Here is a 22,317-nt window from a genome sequence, read left to right on the forward strand (position 1 = left end):
GCAACGCCCACCTAGCTTTTACTTGGTTTCTTGGGATCAGAACCCTGGTCCTCAATCTTACCTGGCAACCACTTTACCAGCCTGAGGCATGGACCCAGCATCTCTCATCAGTTTTGGTGGAAACTTTTTGTTTGTTTGTTTCTCTCGAGTATTGGGGGAAAGAGAGAAGTTGCTACTTACCATTTTGTAACTGAGGAAATAAAACTAAAGGACTTATTCAGGGTACGAGCTGAGCTTCTCCATACTCCCCTCATATCCTGCACTGCCTTTTCCACATGTAGCCCTTCGCCTTCCGTCGCTACACTGCACCTTGGTCACGTCAAGGGTGTTTCTTATTATCAACATGTACTTCCTTTTCTAGAAACGTTTATCTCACTTTTCCTTGAAGTTTGGTTGGGTTGTCTGTCTTGTTTCTCTAGGGTTGTGGCATTACCTTGTGGGTTTCCTAGGCAAAGAAGCCCTCATGGTTCTTTACCGTTCCTTCCTCAAGGCAATCCCTAAGAGGAAATTGTGTCTATTTAACTGTTTCCTCCGAAGGTGGACGCTAGGCATCTGCGTACTTTATCTCTTAGCCTGAAGCTGTGACTTCCAAGGTTCACCGTAAGCTAAATACTCAAGGAATGCAAACTGGGCTTTGAGTGCCTTTAGATTAATCATACTGAGGCTTTAGAACCTTGAGAATGCAGTCATAAACCACTGTGGCCCTCCTGCTCTAGGGGGATAAAACCCCCAGGATCCCTGAGCCCAGCAGATTCAGACTGGGACAAAGGCAGAGGAAAATCAAACAGGCTGTGTTACGCAACATCCAGTGGACGATGCGTTGGACTTACATAGACAAGGGCTGTCTTTGTAGACCACTCTAGCAGTTGGGTCAGCAGGGTGGTATCCTTCAGTAAGGAGTGCTCAGGGGGTATCTGGGGACCAAGTGTGCTTGCCTGGTGCTACCATTGATATCCTGTACAGCTTAAAAGAAAGCATGTCCAAAATGTTTTATTGTCTGAGAGAGAACATGACAGAACATGAATGACCTCGTTTGGTTTTGAGAGTTTTTTTTTTTTTTCCTGTTGTTGTTCAAAAAGTCTGTGGTCACCTACTGTCATAGAAGGAGACCAATGATGACAGCTGGTACTCACAGTTTAAGTTTCTACAATTTCCTCATCTACGTTGCTTTATCCACATGAGACCCTCCTGTTTTCAAGACAGTTTCAGATTGTACTGAATGACAGCAACTTCAAATTGCTATCATCCAATTTCATAGATGAACAAACCAAGTCTTAGGGCAAGAAGCCCACCTAATGTACACTCATTAAACTGGTGTTGGGATAGGAATGGAAACATGGCTCAACCTGACTTCAGAACCTATTAATTTAACCGAAGCATCTGTATTACTCTAAGAATGAGACTTTCAAAACCTGTTCTATGTTACATCTTCTGATCTCATGGTCTGTGAAGTATTGAAATACGCAGGAAGGGACAAAATGTGGCACCTACAAGGCACTTCCCAGAATGCCATTGTACAGAAAGCCACATAGAAGTCTTCTATAAAACTGGAAGCTTGAATTCTTGCCATAGAAAATGTGGGCACCCAAACTGAGGCACAGCGTCATATTGTAGGAAATTAGCGTGCAAAGTTACGTGCTCAAAAGCTAAGTGGTTCAGAGCTCTATGCTGTGCAGTGTCTGGAGGCCATCTTTAAGAATGTGGGAGGGGGCTCTCTCCTCCAGCCGAGCAAGATGCCCAAAGGAGAGAAGGCCAAGGGGAAAAAAGTGGCCCTAGCCCTTGCTGTTGTGAAGAAAATGGAGGCCAAAAAGGTGGTCAACCCTTTAAGGAAAGACCCAAGAACTTCGGCTTTGGGCAGGACATTCAGCCCAAAAGAGATCTCACATGCATCGTCATATGGTCCCACTACATCAGGCTGCAGCGGCAAAGAGCCATCCTTTATAAGCAGTTCAAAGTACCTCCTGCCATCAACCAGTTCACCCAGGCTCTGGACAGGCAAACAGCAACTCAGCTGCTTAAGCTCGCCCACAAGTACAGGCCAGAGACAAAGCAAGAGAAGCAGCAAAGGCTGCTGGCCCATGCTGAGAAGAAAGCTGCAGGCAAAGGGGACGTCCCAACTAAGAGACCACCTGTCCTCTGAGCAGGGGTCAATATAGTCACCACCTTGGTGGAGAACAAGAAGGCTCAGCTGGTGATGATTGCCCACAATAGAGACCCCATTGAGCTGGTGGTTTTCCTGCCTGCCCTTTGTCGAAAGATGGGGGTGCCCTACTGCATCATTGAGGGAAAGGCCAGGCTGGGTGCCTGGTCCACAGGAAGACGTGCACCACTGTTGCCTTCACACAGGTGAACTCGGAAGACAGGGGTGCTCTGGCTAGGCTGGTGGAAGCTATTAGGACCAATTATAATGACAGATACGATGAGATCCGCCGCCACTGGGGAGGCAACATCCGGGGTTCTAAGTCTGTGGCTCTCATTGTCGAGCCACAATGAAAAAGGCAGAGGCTAAAGAACTCTCCACAAAACTGGGTTAAATGTACACTGATAAGCTTTCTGAACATAAATATAATTATAATAAGTATGAATAAATAAATGCTATTTTAAAAAAGAATCCTAGTCTTCTGTATATCATCACAGTGCTGAAACAAGGGTGTCTAGCACATTTCAGCTGATAAAAATCCAGACACAGGTAACTCAATTATTTAAGCAAGGTTTTCCCCCAGGGACCACTATGACCATTACAAGGTGGCACTGAGCTGCTCTCATATTTATCATAAATATTTGCAATGTTATAGCACCTATATTTCAAGCGTAGGTTTTAATTTAAAACTTCAGGATGTCTTCTGGCTTTGTTGGGTATCAACAAATACCCTATCAGGGACCCAAGAAAGACCAGATGACAGAAATGCATGACAAGGCTTTTGGGTTTTCAAATGCCCTGTATGGTCCTTGAGACTTAAAAGCCACGGATAAGACATTTCTATTTGAATAGTGTAATAGCCTGTCACAGAATAACGGCCCCATGGTAAAGAGTTGCTTAAGTCGACACATTCACCTCACACAATTTGCCCAGATCTGGGAGAGAAGATACAGCAGAGCCTGAATATCTCTTCATAGTCAGCATTCTTAAGGACGGTTTCCCTTCTGTTTTTAGCATCACTGTGCTGTGTTTTGTGCACCTCAGGTGGTCAGAGAAGAATAACAATTAGAAACCAACTCTTGTACGGCATGTCTGATCTGATCGTGTGTCTCTAGAAGCCTGTGCCCAGCAGGGTCTCCTAAGGCGATTCTTATCCAGCCTGAGCCAGTGAACAGATTTGGGCATCTCCTTGAAGCAAGCCTTAGGATGCGATGCCCAGACGCTCCATCACACCAAACCCAGCCCCTGTTTACCCCCTTCCCATTTTCAAGTTATCTTTCACTTGCATCTACAGCTTTTCCCCAGTCCACCTCCCCTGAAGAACAGGTTACGATTTCAGGTTTTTGCCTTTCCTGTGTCTTTAAGTCAGAAACTTCCCAAGGCTCCCAAGAGCCGGTTTCAGCAGGCATCCAGGGCTCCCGGTGCCTCCCCTGCAGTGAAGTCTGCCTGCGAGAGGCTATCCTGGTCTACAAAACATCACCAGATCTAGACCAGCCCTCAAGGATAGGCTAGGTGACAAACCAGGGACATCCTAGGAGCTGGGCTTGAAGATTTTAAAACCAAATCAATAGATGCAGGCAGTTCCCCCCAAAGAAAAACTCCTCTAAACCATGCAAAGTGTAAAGCTAATACAAAAGGCACCTAAGAAACCCACAAAAAAAATTAAAAAGCACCGAAATGACTTCAGACTCCTGCGCCTACCTTAAAGACAGCCTAGATCTCTGGACTGACACACACACATCCACACCCGGTCTGCTCTAGCTCTTCAACAGCTGTGCTTTCAGAGTGAGCACAGTCTCCCCCGGGGCTGAGCTCTGCAAACACATACGCTACACACACAGCCTTGCGGTGCCAGGCAGCCCCTTCCTTTCCCTTCCCGGCGTGCCAGAGCCTGGCCACTGACCAGCTCCCTCATGGAGAAGTTGCGGGACAGATCCAACTCACCCCACAGAAGGTGGCCAAGCATCTCAGCAGCAGGGGGCCCCTGCATCCCCCTGTCAAAGGTCAGGTACCACCCACTCCCAACCCCCAGCCTCATTAGAATCCCCAGAACTGCAGGCAAACAGATCGCCTCCTGCCAGGAACCAGCCAGACCCCGCAGGGCGGTGGTACCTACCCACCCCGCCCCCGAGGCTAGACGCGGTCACCTCTTACCTTCACAGAGCCTGAGGTCTCCAAGGAGTCCAGCTTTTCACTGGAATTGGGAGGCCACCGGTTTGGGAAGCAAGGGACATTTCGAAGTGAAACAGAAAGTAGCCTGAGGATCCAATCCAGACCCTGAACCTGCACTTGATCGCCCCCAAGCTCTGTCTTTAGTCTCAGCCGCCCCGCAGCTCAGCTCCACTGTCTCAGCTTGGGAGGATCCCAAGGACTCAACCACGGAGAAGTCTGGAACTCTCAGTCACCGCCTTAGCTGTTGCCTTTTTTTTTTCTTCTTTCTTTTTTGAATATTTGTTGAGCTTTTTAATATGCAGTTTGTCTCCTTCTAAAGGGAATTTGCAATCCCATCACTCGACTCTCCTGGCTCCATTATATAATTTAAACTGATCCAACAGCAACACTCTGCCACCTTAAGTCCCCAGCCCAAACCCAGGCAGCATCTATAACCCCAGAAACACTCAAAACACCAGACTATGACAATTAACCTTTCCAGAATTTTCGTTTGGGGACTGCCTTCCCGCACGGGTACATAACCTTCTAAATGCCGATGGAGGACAAGGAGAGATTTTTTAGGATGTAACTACAGTAGCTTTCTGGAGATTAGGTACTGAATGGTTTCAGATAAGTGTCTGAACCCAGAGTTGAAAAGTCTTACACAGCTTTATGGCACATGCGCATATTCTAAAGGCTGTAGTGTTTATTACCGTTGCCGCATCTCTTAATTCTAGAAGTCAAAAGGTAGTTGGACTTGAGGGGTCTTTAACTGCCTCCCCAACCCCCACCTCTCCTGAACCTGATCTGTTCACACCCTTCCCCAGCCACTTCTAAGGTCCGCATGGCCAAGACAAAGCTGCTAGCTGGGTCTGGAAAGTGAAACCTTTTCTTTTCACCCAACCTTATCCCAATCCCCATGGCAAAGGACATACTTTGAAGCCACCACACTCCCGGATGGATACACAGTACATTCTGTCCTAATTTACCTGATTTACATATGCCTTGTCACTTGCTGAATGATGTCTGCTGAGGGGCCACTGAGAAACTGGGGATGAAGAGTCTCTTTGCAAAATGTGGATGAGTGTATCATAGTGATCAGATTTACAAAGCCCCAGCCTGTTGGTCTCCTTCACAGGATGCTAAGATGATTTTTATGGAGAGTTGACTCTGGTCACTCCAGTTTCCAAGCTGGGCCTTGCTGTAAGCTCTGGGATGGACCTGCTCTTCTTTGGGACTAGCCAGTAACTGCCGTCTCTGTGTTTCCCTCCTTTACCCTCCATCCATGTCTACCAAGGGAAACAGGTCCCATGACCAACATTAAAGAAATTATCAGTAGATGGGCAGCAAGCCTTTAGAGCTGTCTTTTTTTTTTTTTTCTTTGTTCTTTTTTTCGGAGCTGGGGACCAAACCCAGGGCCTTGCGCTTCCTAGGCAAGCGCTCTACCACTGAGCTAAATCCCCAACCCCTAGAGCTGTCTTTGATAATATGGCGGTAACTATCTACCAGCACATCCCCTCTGAAGCTAGCTGGTAGGAATTGCTATTACCCTCTTTAGAGAAGCCAGTGACGCAGGCAGGAGTTAGCAATCAGGTCTCCCCTGCTCTGACTTGCAAAGACCAGCTATGTGTGAGGAAAATCTAAGTAAAGTGACAGATTGGTATTTATGTCTCACCCCACAGGTGTAGTAAATACCATAAACCTGTTGTGACAGCTGCCACAGCAGTGACTTTCTTAATAGGAATGAGGATATATTAGAAAATATCAGGGAATTAGACCCTAGTAAATGAGCAAGGGACAATAATGGGAAAACTTACGCAGGTTATCTGAATAATTAGAATTTCAGAGATAAGCACTCCTCAATAGAAATATAATAGGAACCATATACATAATCTTAACTTGAGAGTAGCCACATTAAAACAAACTAGTGAAATTGTCTTTAGAATATATTCAAAATATGATTTCAACGTGCAATTCGTAAACATTGATAGACTATTATGTATTCCTTTTTCTATGTCTGACTTCTAATTTGTATTTTACGCTTATGTCGCACCTCGTAGTCAAGTCACATTCGAAGCCCTTAGTAGTTACGTGTAGTCACATAGAACGATTACCACATTAGATGGCCTAGCCCTGGATTACATTTAGCCGTTGTGGGGTTAGAATCCATTCCTTGGTAACACATTTGTCTATATTGCCTAGAAACTTTACAAAAAGAGTTTGTGGACAGCGAGATGACTCACTGGGTTAAGGTACTTGCTGTTAGCCAGACGTCCAGAGTTTGACCCCTGGAGCCTATATGGCAGAAGGAGAGAACTGACTCTCCCAAGTTGTCCCCTATGTCCCCTAACCTCCACACATCCTGGCATATGTACCCGTGTACTAAATGTAATAACTAATGTAATAAGTGTAATAATGCAACAAGTATAAACACAAAATTAAATGAATAGAAAAGGATTTTTGTATTCACTTGGTTCTAACCCCATGGCATCATTCAAATAGTATCTTTCTGAGTAGAACAGGGAAATATTACGTAAATTTGGAATTGAGATAATACCAAAGATTTAGTCTCGTTTGTGCCACCAGGGAAGCATGAAGAATAAAACAAATAAATCTTGGGTTTGCACAAAGTTCCTTCTTTGTGTCATCTGTACTGTTTGAGTTAGAATCCTCAGGGTCACATTGGACCCCATGTATCTCTCTCCTCTCTGTTCGTTTCCTGAAGCCCCCGAAATAAACCATTCAATCGCATCAAAGCTACTGGCCACTCTTCTAAGCCACATGGTCTTGGCTATAACCCAAGCCACCCCAAGAACGCACGCCTGGTCTTCAAGCCTCTGCCTCCTCCCTTCAGATTCATTTTCTACCCCGCCATCACTGTGCATATGCGTCAAACTCAGGCATAACATCATACAACTTCCCGACTTAAAGGCTTTAATAGAAAACCATTCTCTTTTGGAAAAAATCCCCGCCATCTGGTGTCACACACTGGAGCTTTATTATAAACTGGCTTCAAGGACTTTTCTTTCTTGCCTCATTGCTCCAATTGCTTGGTTCTGTTTTGTCTATGTCTTTTCCTGTGACATGGTCTCTATGACTCGGGGATTTTGTTTGTAGTCAGATTTCTGTGCCCGGAATATCCATCCTTACAATGCCTAGGCCTACCCAAATACCGTACATTTCTAAGGATTGCTCAGCTATTGACTGTAGCTCTCTACCCTTACGATTCTCCTATCTACGTCACCACACCGCTTCTGTAAATAGATACTGTATAGCCACACATGGCGATGCATGTAATTCCAGCACTCAGGCAGAGGAGACAGGAGGATTACATGCTTGAGGTCAGCCTGCGATACATAGGAAGACCCAGTGTAAGAACGTTATAATATTTGTCTCAATATACCATAACCACATGACAATGACCTCTTTATGTCTCATGTACAGGCTGCCTTTGAGCTCACCTGGAAACATGAGATCATCTTCATGAGCAGCATGCCAAATATGTGCCTAAGGGATCACATATCTTCCCCCCATTTCTTCCCCTAATCCATAAATCAGCACCACTAGCATGACTGTTCTCATGTGGCAGTGATGGCAGGGACATGGGGTCCAATGTGACCCTGAGGATTCTAACTCAAACAGTACAGATGACCCAAAGAAGGAACTTTCTACAAACCCAAGATTTATTCGTTTTACACATCAACAGTCTTTATACTTAAGTGTTGGACCCTGTCTTAGGCATTTCATTTGCCTAATTTAATGGGCACTTAATTTCCAACAGCAAAGAAACGGTAAGGTGATGATTTATGTCCAATTTTTAGTAGACAAGGCATCTTGAACTCAACTTTTTTCCTTTGAACAAGTTAAGGTCATTCTTATGAACACTGCTTAGTATAAATTGGTAACGTTATTACAGCTCCGACATCTATGAATTGCATCCTCAAATGCTAGCTTAATTGTGAACAGGCTAATGCACGTGGGTTCTATATTTTCAATGTTTCTACACTTTATTTAAGGCCTCACATTCTCAGACAGCCAGGACAAAGAAGACACACTCTGATAGCTCTTTGTACGGCGTGGGTACACGTGACCTGGGACACTAGGGACACGGCTCCGAGCTTCGTTGCTCAGTGTGTTTTTGTTTTTCTTTATTCTGGCCCTTCAGTAGTTTTGTCAAACTCTTGTCCAGTGGTTCCCAGTCTTCCTAATGCCATGGCGTTTTACTGCAGTTCCTCTTGGTGTGGGGACCCCCAACCACAAAACTATTTTTGTTGCTACTTCATAACTGAAAGTTTGCTACTGTCATGAATTGTAATGTAAATATTTGGGGGGATAATGTTGAAAACTACTGCTCTGATCTATGGGTGCTTTAACTAGTAGAAAGACCGATTCTGCAAAGAAAGACCAATACCGAGTTGGGGATTTATCTCAGTGGTAGAGCGCTTGCCTAGGAAGCGCAAGGCCCTGGGTTCAGTCCCCAGCTCCAGGAAAAAAAAAAAAAAAAAAAAAGACCAATACGCAAGGAGAGTTCTCATTCGTCGCTATCGTGATGTAATTGCGGGAGCCCATTGAACATGGAGCTCCGAGTGTGACTCCTAATATGAGCTCTGAACAAGGGCGTGGCGTTGAGAGGTAACTTGTAGTGAATGCAGCTCTCAGATGCTGACGCTGCCGAAGGCTGTGTGTGGTGGAGATCGAAAAACATTATACCTTGTTTTCAGTTTTGTTGTAGACCCAAGACCGTTAAAAAACAAAACAGAACCAAGACCAAAACCAAACTAAACAAAGTCTATTTTAAAGCCAGGGGCTTGAGATTGTCTTGCCCCCAGGAGCCTCACAGTCTACTCACTGGGGTCTGGAATGTTCTACGAGTTGTTTCCCTGCTTCACATCTGTTACTCAGCTCAGCTATTCACCGTTTTCTGCATTTTGTTTCCGCAACACGGAAGTAAACCACATGAACGGCGGTGCCTGGCTGAAGGCCTAACAAACCCTTCCTGAAGTAAAATGAATAGAAAATGCGCTTGTGTCACAGAGTAAACACATCTTAATCTACGTAGTGCAACAGGCTTGAAATCAACACATGAAGATGTCAGTGGATTTCTGGGGACTCTGGAGTCTGGGATAGGCTCAAACTTGGACATGTGGCTCCGTGGAGGGAGTGAAGACACAGTAGATTCTTATGGGGTGGGTCTGTGAACTTTTGGTAGGATAGTGACTATGTTGTCATTGCATGGAAACTCTTTTTCTTAAGACTAGGTCATTATGAAGCATCAGACTGAGTCTGGGAGTCTGAGGGGAGGCAGAGTGGTACAAGTGTCTCTTCTCCTACAGGCTCCCATTTTCTTTCCACTCTTCTATGTAGGCAAACCAATGGCAGCCATCACCATCTGGTTTCCTGCCTTTATTTTTTTTTCCTATCTCCCTTCTGACTTAATTTTCCTCCTCTCCCTGCCAATCTTCTCTTTCTTCCTCCCCTCTTCCCATTTCTTATCAGTTTAATGTGAGTCAGTGTTTGTGTCCTGCTATTCTTGGGCAACTCTCTAAGATACTCTGCATGGAGACCTTGTCGAAGCCATATTAAGTTTAGCAGGCTTTTAGGCTTGGATTAGTTTGGTTTCGCTTCACTGTGGAAGGTCTACAATTCCATAAATAAGAGAGGTCGGAGACTGGAGGATTCTTGTTTGGAAGACAGGGAGCTGCTTCTTAAGACTTCCCAGAATGAAAGCAGAGCCTGACAGGAAAGTGATCTGAGGGCTCCAGAATAATCTATAACGCAGCAGTTATTACCATGTTCCCTGCCAAGTCGGTGCCATGGCCAATCTCAGAAGCCATTTTTCATACTGCTTTCAGTCATCTCAGTGCAGTGCAAGTGGCAGCATCGCTTGGGGTGAGCAATGGAAAAAGGCAGTTTCCCGAAGGGTGAGGCCGTTGTTGTTGCTACCTTTAATTTGCTCCAAAGCACCATAGGAGATTGATGTCATGACTTGGGTCCAGATAGGACTGAGACAGAAGTAAGACACTTGAGGGATGTGAGCGGAGTCAGAAAAGGCTACAAGAGCAGAATTGGCAGGACTGGGACTGGATTCAAGCCACTCCACCTGATCATACTGGTCATTTAACCCAGTTTTAGTGAACAGAAATGAAAATCTGGCCTGATGCATCTCCAGGGCATGGCATACAGCAGGTGCTGACTGCCTCTAGCCAGTGTGGCTCTGAACCTCCTTTTTCTTATTTCTGAAATGCAGACAAGACCCCGTTTGTAGAGTGATTTGGTGGAAATTGACCGACAGTCTCCAGTAAATGATAAATGTCACATGAGGGTCTTCCAGCAAATTTTCATGTTGTAGGTTATGTTTTCTAATGGTGGACATGACAGACTATGTCTCTTACCCCATATATTCTAGAAGCTGGATGCTTTCCAATCAAGTGGCAGAATCTGATTTGTCCTCTGAATCTAAATGGGCCCAGCAGTTCCTTGGCATCATTTCAGTCGGTTAATTCTGGGGACGGCAAAAGCTTCACTATAAAAGGCAATGTCACAAAAACTGACTCTCCTTCCCCTGGGACCAAAGTGACCATATTCCTCAGTTAGAAGGAAGTGGGGGCTTGTGAACCCCTTTATACTCTATGAAGACCATTGACTCTGCAGGCAACCACACTGTTGTGAGCTCATGACTGTGGTGGTCCCATCATATCCAGTGACACTCCTCCCTGATGGCTGGCTCTTACAATCATTTTGTCCGCTCTCCCACGATGGTCCCTGAGCCTTGGAGTGTGTGTGTGTGTGTGTGTGTGTGTGTGTGTGTGTGTGTGTGTGTGTGTGTGTCTGTGTGTCTGTGTGTCTGTGTGTCTGTGTGTGTCTGTGCCTGTGCCTGTGTGTGTTATGGATGTCCCATTTGTGCTGAGCATTCTATTGGTACTTACTCTCTATTCTTTAAGAGCGTGGCTCTTGGTGGGTTGACAACATCCCAGCAGAGTGCAAAACACCCAGGAGTATATTAGTAGCCCAAGTAGACTTGATGGGTTATTTAAAAAAAAAAAAAAAGAAGAAGCCATGAAGTTGAGAGGGTAGGGAGGTGGGGCTGGACCTATGAGGGTCTGGGGAAGAAATAGAGCTGAACGTACTTAAAATGTATTATGTGAAATTCTCAAAGAATAATATGTATGTGCAACACAAAAGCAAGTAAAAGCAATACAGCTTCATGGTGGAAATAAAACCCATGTGTCATGTATCTACTAAGTATGAGCTTTAATACTGAGCTACAGCTCTACAGTCACATAGCCTAAAAGGTAGGCAGGCAGCTTTGTCTAGCATGCGGGCACTTGACTGCCTTGAGGCTGTCATACTGAGAGGAAGCCCACCCTACCCTGGGCGAAGGAGCCAGAGGCAGGATTTCCATATGTTCCGTCCTTACTGCTCGATAGTTGCTGCCTGAACTACAACCCCGTGGCACATGGAACCTAGAACCACTCGGCCAAGTCCTTCCCAATTCCCGACTCGTAAGACCGTGGGGTATAATGTCCTAGCAAAGAGGAAAAGCGCTAACACAGTTGTCAACCAAACCGCGTTGGCTTAAAAAGACATTAATATTAAACACACTTTACACTTGTACGTGAATGTGTTAGCATTTAAATAATCTTTAAACTTGTCTTAAGTAGTTGTGTCACAGTCACTAGGTCCACACTCCTTTCTGGTGGCACATCTTCTTCCACCGACATGCCCTTTGGGCTAGTTTGTATTTAAGCTGTCTTTAAAGGTTATTACCCAAGGCCCACCTCCCCCAGGATGCTTCCCAGATAACCATAGTGCTTTGGGCAATTTACTTGGTTTCCTTTTCCACTGAACACCTAGGTTTTGAGAACAGTGTCTATGCTGGGAGATGCTGCCCTTGGGTAGTTTTGTAGGGCATTTGTGGGTGTTTCATTCTTTGATTTAGGGTTCAGGTTTTGTATTTTCCTAAGCTCGTTCTTACAGTAATTTCTGCCACCTGATAATTTCGGAGTTCTGCTCTGGTCCTCAAATGAGTCTATTTTATTTCAGAATGTTTTGGGTCTTAGCATGCCAATGACGAACCAGGTGAAATCTGTTCAGAAACTGAATTTAATATAATGCTAGTTAGGAGAATATCTAAGTATATCAAGGATGAGAGCCACACATGCACACTAAGGAAAAGCAGATAATGAACCCAACTGAAGTGCACATAAAATCTTTCCCATCTTCCCCATGTCTGCACTTTCTTAGGGAAAGCAACATAGAGTCCAGTGCTCAAGCCTTGGAATCATGTAGGGCCAGAGAGAGAGAGAGAGAGAGAGAGAGAGAGAGAGAGAGAGAGAGAGAGAGAGAGAGAGAGAGAGAGAGAATGAGAATGAACATATCTCTACACCAAACTCCAATCACCAGGAAGGGTTTTGCTGTCTGGGTTTTAGAGCATCCTCCTCCTTTTGCCTACCTGTAAGTCCTTCTGTTCTGATACTTGCTCTTCTGATGCCCGTATCACTGCATTTCTCAACCTTCATGTAAATGCCACAGTCACGAGGGATTGTTTTAAAGAACATGATAAAACTGAGCTGCCTGGTCCAGTTCATCCACTTCCAGTCATTCTTGACTGTCTGAGTCATCATTTCAGAGTGATCATGCTGTTTTAGGAAGTCCTTTCTCACTAAAGATAGAGAACCAACCAGTTCTGAGATCTCTCAGCTAGTCCGCTCAGCATCTCAATGGGTCAACAGAGGGCAGCGTTAATGTTGGATAAACAGTTGGGACCATTAGAAATAGACCTGTACTTAGGTGGTCACTCACACAGTTGAATGTATATTCATTTAATCAATTGGTCACTGGTTTCTCAACTTGTCGTATATATGCAGGCCCTGGACATACAGACATGACTTAAATGGATATGGTTTCTCTTCTCATAAAGTTTTCAGAGTTGTGTCAAGTAACTGTCATGTCATCAAATAGCCCTGGTATAAAGGTATCCTTTATTTATCTATTTTGAAGGATTTATCTTGTTTTGTGTATGTATGAGATTGTGTATGTGTGTGAGTTTGTGTATATATATGTTTGTGTGTGTGTGCTTGTGTGTTTATATTTATATTTGTGTGAGTTGTTATGAAAGTATGTATTTGTGGGTGTGTGCGTATTATGTGTTTGTGTGTCTATGGGCTGGTCTGTGTTTGTGTGTGAATGTGTGTGTTTGTGTGTGTGTATAGATAGATAGATAGATAGATAGATAGATAGATAGATAGATAGATAGATAGAGTGTGAGTGTGTGTTTGGGGGCATATATATATACATATGTATATATGTATAGAGATCGTGTGTGTGTGTGTGTGTGTGTGTGTGTGTGTGTGTGTGTATACATGTGTGTAGGCATATAGAGGCCAGAGAAGTTCATCAGAACTGTTGGAGCTGGGGTTACAGGTGGTTGCGAGCTGCTAGTTTGTGGGGGTCCTTTTTCCTTTTCTCTTCTCCATTTACTTCCTTCTTGAGCATTGGCTCCTGTCTGGAGCTCTCTCTGGGTCTTACTCTTTCTTTCCCGTAGGAGCCTCTGACCTTCAAACGCATCTGTCTAGTTTCTTCTTCTACACCAGTTGCCATTTCTCTGGTCTGCACTTGAAGCCTCTTTCACTAGGACTATCACAATAGCCTCATTGGCTTTCTATCTGCAAAACGTCCCTCTATTTTCTAGAAGGCCCCCCTGAACAACTCTTTAAAATCAAGCTAGTGTGTGACAACCTTTCCACAGCTTGTATTCCTTCAGTGCAACATAACATCTGAATCACTCGACACTGGCGACTCGTCCCAACCCTGCACTCTCTCCCTGCTCATCTCGAATTGCATCTGTGCTTGGTGTCAAGTTTTCTGCTATTAAAGTCAAGTTAGTGTTTTATACAATTTTAATGTTTTCATCCATCCACCTCCTCATCAGTCAAGACTCTTCCCCTATTTGTTTTCTTCCATGGTTTGACCCAGTGCATGCTCCTTAGAACACTGATCTTCTGGAGTCACTGGTCAGTGGCTCTGGGTGAGGTCACTGGGCATGCCAGCACTCCATCTCACCCTAGAGATCTCACACACTTTAGCAGTCCAAATGCTCTGAGAAGTCCTGCAGCAAGTGAGCTGGGTTAACACTGCTTAGCCTGGTATTTCCTGAACACCAGAGCCCCCCCTCTTCTTGGACTCTCAGAGTCTAACTACTACGTTAGAAGATTTGAATCTACTCAAATCTTCTTCATTCATATTTCCTGGCTCATTGGTTCATTATTCACTGGCTTAACAAATATCTACTTAGAACCCAGATAGAACATTCCCATGTAAAACCAAGACAAACATGGTCTTTACTGTCACGAATGTACAGTTTCAACCCAATAGCAGACAAGTTGACTTGCAGTGAGTGACACAGTACCTAGAGACTGACAAACTGACAAGTGTGTGTGTGTGTGTGTGTGTGTGTGTGTGTGTGTGTGTGTGTGTAGGGGAGGTGGAAGGCTTCCTGGAGGTAGTGGCTTCATACACCTGAGGGGTGATAGTAATTACTAAGTGGAAGTCAATGGCCGGTAATAAGGCACTGAAAACAGACAAGTCATGAGAATGTCCTAGGGACATTTAGAAGTGCTGTGCCTCTGGGTAGCAGACTTTCTTCCTTAGAGTGGTGGTTCCCAACTTTTCTATGACCCTTTAATACACTTCCTCATGGTGTGGTGACCTCCAACTGTAAAATTACTTTCATTATTACTTCATAACTCTCATTTTGTTTCGGTCACAAATCATAATGTAGTGATCTAGTGATCTGTGTTTTGCGATGGTCTTAGGTAACCCAATGAAAACGTCATTTGACTTCCAAAGGGGTCACAACCCACAGGTTGAGAAGCACCACATTAGCGATTTCAGGTAGACGCATTTCAAATGTTTTGAGAAGTCCTGCTTCAGAGAAGCTGGATAAGATTTTCATTATCTCTTTTGCTCCTTCCCTTCCCTTCCCTTCCCTTCCCTTCCCTTCCCTTCCCTTCCCTTCCCTTCCCTTCCCTTCCCTTCCCTTCCCTGTCCCCCTTAGCTTGCTAAGCAGATGCACAATAATAAACCTTTGAACACTGTAGCAATCGGATCAGAGCCACTATTTTATGGAAGTGATGGGTCTTTTGAGGCACAGAACCACACTCTCCCATTTCTAGCTTTCCCGGCAAAGACAAAGTAAATAAGTTTATTTTTAAAGAGCTTTACCATTCAAGATGTTTATATTGTAGACAATGTCTTAATTTTTTTACACTTATTTTTGAATGGAAGAATTAAAAATATAGATGTGCAACCATGAATGAAGACAGTTTTTTTTTGGTTGGTTGTTTTTGTTTTTTAAATTAACCAGGGTGTTATTTAATTCTCCTTAACATATTTCCCATTCTCAGGCAGATTTTGTCAGGTAGTTAATGGAGACCTGGGGATTGTGCTTAGAGGCTGAGAATTCGTCTTCCCTGGGAGCCTAGCAGCTGGGCTCAGGTTCTCTCTCTCTGCAGACACTGGGCTGGGGTCCTGCTCTCTGTGTTTGCCCTCCTTCTCAGGCACTGTCTTTTGGGCCCCCTCCTTCTGTGGCTGCTGTCTGGTAAATGAAGAGCCCCTTTTGTCATCAATAAAGCACCGGGTTGCGCCTCTTAATTAACGAGGGAAGCAGGCGAACCTCCCAATTGTTTCCAATTGATCCCACACAGAGTTGGGAAAAGTTAATAATCCATATAACGACCTGGGAGCTAAACACGCACAACCTCGATGCTTTATTCATCATCGTTTTCCGTGGCCCCAGAAAATGTGAGAAGCTCAAAGCCGGATGCAGAGAAGGGTCTCCACAGAGTCACGGTGGCAAGCATTCTCAGCTAAAACCTCAGACCGCAAAGAGACGCACCTGGACCACTCAGATCCTAACAATTTTCCAGACGTTTTACAACCTCTGTGAATCTTCACATCTTGGAAGCCGAAAGGCGGTTATTTTCTGGGATACCCTGTAACCGATTCATACATGAGCGGAAACAAGTGGCATATTTTAATTTCATTATCGGTGAGTTTCAAAAATCCTTTCGCAAGGAATATCCTGCAGATGTCATAGTGAAAATGAGTGGGTTTGCTTGTGGTAAAAGACACACATGGTTTTCATTTAGCATGTTAGGCATATAGCTCCATGCCGTCCCATACAGCTTTGCAACTGTCTTGGTAGGAACAGAGATAGTCTAAAGAGAGATACCTGTGCGGCTCCTCTAGCTATCAGATTAGAGACTTTCCTCAGGAGGCCCGTGCTGTGGGAAGGAAGGGGTGACAATGGCTGTTGCCAATCAGAGGAGAGAGCTGTAGTCCAGATTTCACTCAATTCTGACAACTTGATAGATGGTTAGGGTGTCCCTACCTTTTGGCTTTTGTAAGTATTGCTGCTGTGAACACGTGACTTTAAGTCTCTTTGGATCTCTGCCGAGGAGTGGACTTGCTGCCTGTGTTTATTCTCTGTTTCATTTTTCGGAGTAAGAAGTAATAATTTTTAAAATCATTAAGTATCACCAGGACTCTGTGGAGGTCGAAGGCATTTGGGAGAGAAACCTCGCTTCAGAGAAAGCGTGTTAGAGCTCCGTGGACCTAGGCATCATCAGGACAGCTTCGGTAGATGATGTGGAGGACTCAGTATTCCAACAGCCCATAATCAGCCTCCTGCAGCCAACCCGGGAAGATGCACACAAGCTCAGCTCAGCAGAGTTGCCAAGGGACCGACTGCCTGAGAGCTCTGCTCTGGCTGGCCCAGGCTGTCCGTGTATGGTGAATTCTCGCCCGGCTCTGCTCAGCCACTGTCAATCGGTTTTATCTACAGAGTTCTTCTTGGGCTTGTTCTCCTGTCACCGAGGTCATCTAAAAGGCTGCCACTGTAAACTATTACGGGGGGTGGGGGCGGTGCCCGAGTTCAAAACAAACCTCTTACAACTGCATGACTTAAAATATTCATCCTTTAACCCTGAACGTTGGAGAGCAGCTTTGCCATGTCCACGCTGCCAGGCTGGACCCTGAGCTCTTTAATCGCCACAGGAACCCACGTGACAAGGACCGTCCCGTAATTGGTCTGAAGCATCTGCAGTGGTTGTTGATTTGCAATCAGAACTGATGCAATGGGGTGAGCTTCTGTTGCCGAGTGGAGAAGCAGGTGCTGCTAAGGACTTATTTTCAAAGTTTGGTTAATTATAACTTAAACTAACGGCAGGGAAGTTGAGTCACTGACTTATCCCGTTATTTCTTTCTATACTCCACACCCCCAGCATTTCCTTTCTTAAAGTGTTTACCCGGCGGGCGAGGTGTTACTCTGGGTCCCCAGAAAAAGAACCACGGGACTTGATCACACATATAGTGTAGTGGATGGTGAAATGGAAGGCAGTTCCTCCCTTCAGTCTATTGTCGAAACCCCGCGCAATCAACAGGAAGTGTGTGGGGAAGAAGATCCAGCCTAGAGGTCGAGGAAGTTGGATTGGAATCCACCATCGCCAACGACAGCTTGTGGAGAGCAGGCTACTTCGGTGCACAGTGCCTGAAATCTTTTCTACCTGTGGATCGTGACCCCTTTGGGGTGGGGTTGCACGACCCTTTCACAGGGGTTGCCTAAACCCATCAGAAAACAGATATTTACATTATGATGCCCGACAGTAGCAAAATTACAGATATGAAACAGCAGTGAAAATCATTTCATGGTGGTGAGGGGGGGTTGTCACAACAACACGAGGAATTGGATTAAAGGGTCACAGCATTAGGAAGGTTGCGAACGCTGCTCTAAGGGAAGAGGTCTGCTACCCAGTGGCACAGGACTTCTAAATATCCCTGGGCGTTCTCATGCTCTGCCTGCTTTCAGGGCCTTAGTGCAAGCTGTGCATGCTGCACGTACCACTTTCTCTTTCTGCCCTTAACTTCCATCTATCAACTCCCGTCACCACTCCTCAGGTCTCTACATGACGCCACTTCCTCCAGGAGGCTCCACCCCCCAACCGCTCATCAATCTCTCTCACCTCGATTTAGATAAATGCTCTCTCGGCCCACATGCATCTCCAAGATGTTCCTTTGCTTGATTGGAGGTGACGCAGAGGAGTGGGATTTAATGGAAACTGATGAGGCACTGCCTTCTTCCCATGGTCAAGAGCCAAGGCTCAGCCTTGGACTCTGCTGGGATCTGACCAGTGAGGAAAAAGAACGGTAGAGGGAGAGAACGCAAAGCCAGGCTTTCTATGCAGGGTTATCTAAGGCAATCTCTCCTGAGGTGACAGAGGGGCCCAATGATGGCTGAATTACAGGCTCCGTGACTACAGTCTTTGGTGTCTACTCATTATCCTTGGAGTAGGGTGGGACGACGGATCTTAAAACCTAGGAGGCTTGGTTTCGTTCCAATTTGAGTTTGCCACACAGAGAAGTATCTATGCACTCTGGTCTCGTCTTTCCTACATAATGATGGATAGAGGAATAGTCCCGGCAGCCTGATTTGTAGCAGTTAAAGCTGGAAACAGCCCCAGTGTCTCCTACCAGGTAAGTGAGCGGTTGACAACGGTGCACTGTGACACCACTCAGTGATGGGAATGATGGCATTGTCTGAGAAACAATATGGAGAAAACAGAGACTAACCCTGTGGAGTGGCAGGACCCCCCCCCCCACACACACACATAAGAGCACATACCCTATATGATTCTCTTTATATGGAATCATAAAAACCGTTGGGCGTGGTAGTGCAGGTCTATGATCCTAGCCACTCAGGGGGCTGAGGCGAGAAGACCACAAGTTCAAGGCCAGTTTGGATTTGGGTCAGCCTAGGCAACTCAGTGAGATCCTATCTCAAAGTAAAAACAGGGGCTGAGAATACACTTACTTAACAAGTGAAAGGTGGTGAGTTCAAATCTCAGTGCTTCAAAACTTAGAAAGGGAGAGAGAGAGAGAGAGAGAGAGAGAGAGAGAGAGAGAGAGAGAGAGAGGCAGGCTAATTTATAGCAACAGAATGAAGAGTGGTTGCTAGGAGCAGGGGATGTTGGGAAAACATTGGGATGGATTAAAGGAGGCAGGGACGATTCTTTGGGGGATGGATCCTGTGTCTATTATGTTGATGAGGAGAGGAGAGTGACTTTCACAGACTTACTTATCTATCAGAGAGTCTCAAATCGTGTATTGCAAATGTATATATTTATGGCATGCCCAAATGCAGCCACTTCAAACCTATACAAAATTCGAAAGAGGATTGGGATTAAAACTCTGCATCAGCCTGTACCAGCAGTGTACACCTTGGGGTCTTAGAAACATAATAACTTCTACCTCAGGAAGCTGCTATGAAGATTAAAAAGCTAAATGCTCGGCAAAACCTGTGTGAGGGTGTCCTCAGAACCCAGAGAAGGGATTCCATGTTCTGTTTTGCACTGAATTTTGTTCTCGCACCAGTCAAGCTCACACATTTACTTAGGAGACAAGGAAACAGCTCATGCAACAACATGCTTTTAGGTTTCCTCTCGGCATCCGAGGTAGGAGCAGTTTCCTGGCTGCAGTTTTGAAAAGTCATCCCTCTCCTGTTTACAGGAGTTACTATTTAATATCGCCCTTTATAACACTCCTTTTTGATATGCCGTAATCTACTTAATATGTTTTTTTTTTTTTTCCCCGGAGCTGGGGACCGAACCCAGGGCCTTGCGCTTCCTAGGTAAGTGCTCTACCACTGAGCTAAATCCCCAGCCCCTACTTAATATGTTTAACTGTTGTCCCTCCTCTGGACTAGAAGTCCATTGACTTGTTCACTGTAATAGCAAAGCCACTTGACAACTGTTGGTTCACTGCCCAATCAACAAACAACTCCATGACCTCCATCATCCCACTGTGTGGATGGTGATGTGGTACTGGGTACCAGAGTTATTGATGCTGGCATTGCTGGGTCGGTGTTACTGGTGGCGCAAATGTTTGTTGCTTCAGGCTTTTCACTGTAGCAATGCAGAACCGACTCAGAGATCTACGGGGTTTTAACTGTTCGTTTTGAGGGTGTTCTGGTTCTATTTGTTACAGCTGGGCAGATTTCTTCCAGGCCTGACTTGGTTTTCTTTCTGGCATTCCAGCTGAAGTCACAGGCAGTGGCTTCACCACAGGCTCTCGGGGAGTTCGAAGTCTGTGTGGGCTGTGAGTATATTAGTAGGTTCCAGACATGGATCACTACTGGACTTCTCAGCTCAGCATGCAGTCTGCAAGAGGATATACACTCCTAGTGCAGACCAAGCACCCAGCTCAGTGAGCTCTTAGAGCTCTGTGAGAATGAGGTGCTGAGACAGAAAGTGAGGAAGGAAGGGCGTTAGGGTTTGTTTATCTGCCTCGGGAAAAGCCCTCTTTTTCAAGTAACCCATGAACCCAGACACACACTCCACCATATCTGAGATGCTCCCTTTCCGTTACCCTTATCACAGGTGATGTTCGCATTTATGCTACAAACCATCTCTGTGTTTTGTTCATACTTTGGATTGTGGCTCTTTGAACCCAGTAATGACTGCTGATAACATTTACTAAGCTTTTGTCATGCCCCACAGGATGTCCATTGGTCATACAATCCTCACAGTAACTAGCGTGCTGCAAGGCAGGGTACCACAGACATGTCCGGTGTTACAGACTAGGTCAATGGCCTATTTGTTCCTGTATGCTCCTAAGGGCATCACTGTCCCATGTCTTCAGAAAGAAACAGTTATGCCCTTGGTTTGCTTGGATTTTATAAGATCTTCCCTGGAATCCTAGTCCAGGAAGGAATTTCAAAACATTCTTTTATCTATGCGTGTAAATATGCAAGCTATCCAAGGTGGCAACTGTGGCCAACATAATCCCAAAATACCTCCCAGTAGAGAACTCACATGGTCTTTGTTATCTAGTTCCAATTTTGATTAGCATAGATATAAATATTGTATATATGATAAACTTCTCCTTATCATGAAGTAAACTCATTTATTCTTCATAATCTTTCCAAGAGATCCTCAAGCTTAGGCAATCCTGGTTATTGGTTTTTTATATCCAAGGTCATTGTTTCCCTTTTAAGCTAGATAATTACAAGTCTTTACGTAATAAAATATGTTCTCCTTTCTTCCGCTTTTCCTTCTTTTTATGGTTTACATAATCTCTCCATGTAGCTCAGAGTGGCCTTGAACTCACATTCTTCTCGCCTCAATCTCTGAGATGTTGAGATTATAGGAATGCCCCAACAGGCCCTGTTAGCAATGATGTATTTTAACTATGGGGACTCAGGTGGTTTTCTGACCCCTCGTGTGTGTCATGTCACTGATCCAGCCGGAAGGCTCTGAGGCCCACACTGTTCCTTTGTTCAGTTTTGTATGTGGGGATACTGAGTTTCAGTGTTGAAGTAACTGGGTTGTGGTTCCAGAGCTTCACAATGATTATGTCAAAGCTCTCAAGGAGATGAACCAAAATGACGGGGACTTGGGCATTGTCATCTTTGGAGAGACAGGTGCCTTCTCAAAGTCCTTTTCTCTTTCCTGCTCTCCGAGAAATGACAGTAGCTGGAGAAATATGGGAGCCATAGGTGGCTGAAAGTCTCTTCGCTTGGATGGTTATGTGAGAGAACACATTTCTGTTTTTCCTTAAGCGGGGAGGGTTGTAAACCCTGGCGACGTACTCCACAGACTGAGCACTTGGGAGATGGGGGCAGAAGAATGGCAAGTTACAGGGGCCAGCATGGGATACGTAAAGGTCCCTGTGTCCTGAGAGGCTGCCCTGCATGAGAGGCTTTTGTCAAAAAGGTTAAGTCTGTTCTTGACTGCCTTTGCATTTGTTATGTGTTAGACTTTTTTATTTTTTTATTATTTTTTAACATATAGTTGGGTTTTTTTTTGTTTGTTTGTTTTTTTGGGTTGTCTTTTTTTTTTTTTTTTTTTTTTTTGCATGCTGGGGATTGAACCCAGGATTTCATGCTTGCCAGGTAAGCTCCCTATCAACTAAGCTACATCTCTTCCCTCATCATATGTTACCTTTCTGAACTCAAGATTCAAAATTCAACA

At 45.0% G+C, this 22,317-nt stretch overlaps 1 protein-coding gene across 9 annotated transcripts in view; it reads right to left on the minus strand.

Moving 5' to 3' along the window:
• Window positions 1–22,317, minus strand: part of Phactr1 (phosphatase and actin regulator 1) — a 477,222-nt gene that overhangs the window by 281,020 nt on the left and 173,885 nt on the right. Inside the window, exon 1 of one of the 9 annotated variants that reach the window (XM_063276384.1) lies at window positions 4,085–4,153. The exons of 7 other annotated variants lie outside the window; for them this stretch is intronic. In XM_063276384.1, coding sequence (XP_063132454.1) covers window positions 4,085–4,130 — 46 coding nt within the window. In that variant the 5' untranslated portion in view covers window positions 4,131–4,153. Of the gene's footprint in view, window positions 1–3,841; window positions 4,002–4,084; window positions 4,154–22,317 lie in introns of those variants that run through there. One more of the 9 variants, XM_039095683.2, reaches the window with a different exon arrangement.

Source organism: Rattus norvegicus, chromosome 17 (assembly GCF_036323735.1).
Source record: "Rattus norvegicus strain BN/NHsdMcwi chromosome 17, GRCr8, whole genome shotgun sequence".
Classification (NCBI taxonomy): domain Eukaryota; kingdom Metazoa; phylum Chordata; class Mammalia; order Rodentia; family Muridae; genus Rattus; species Rattus norvegicus.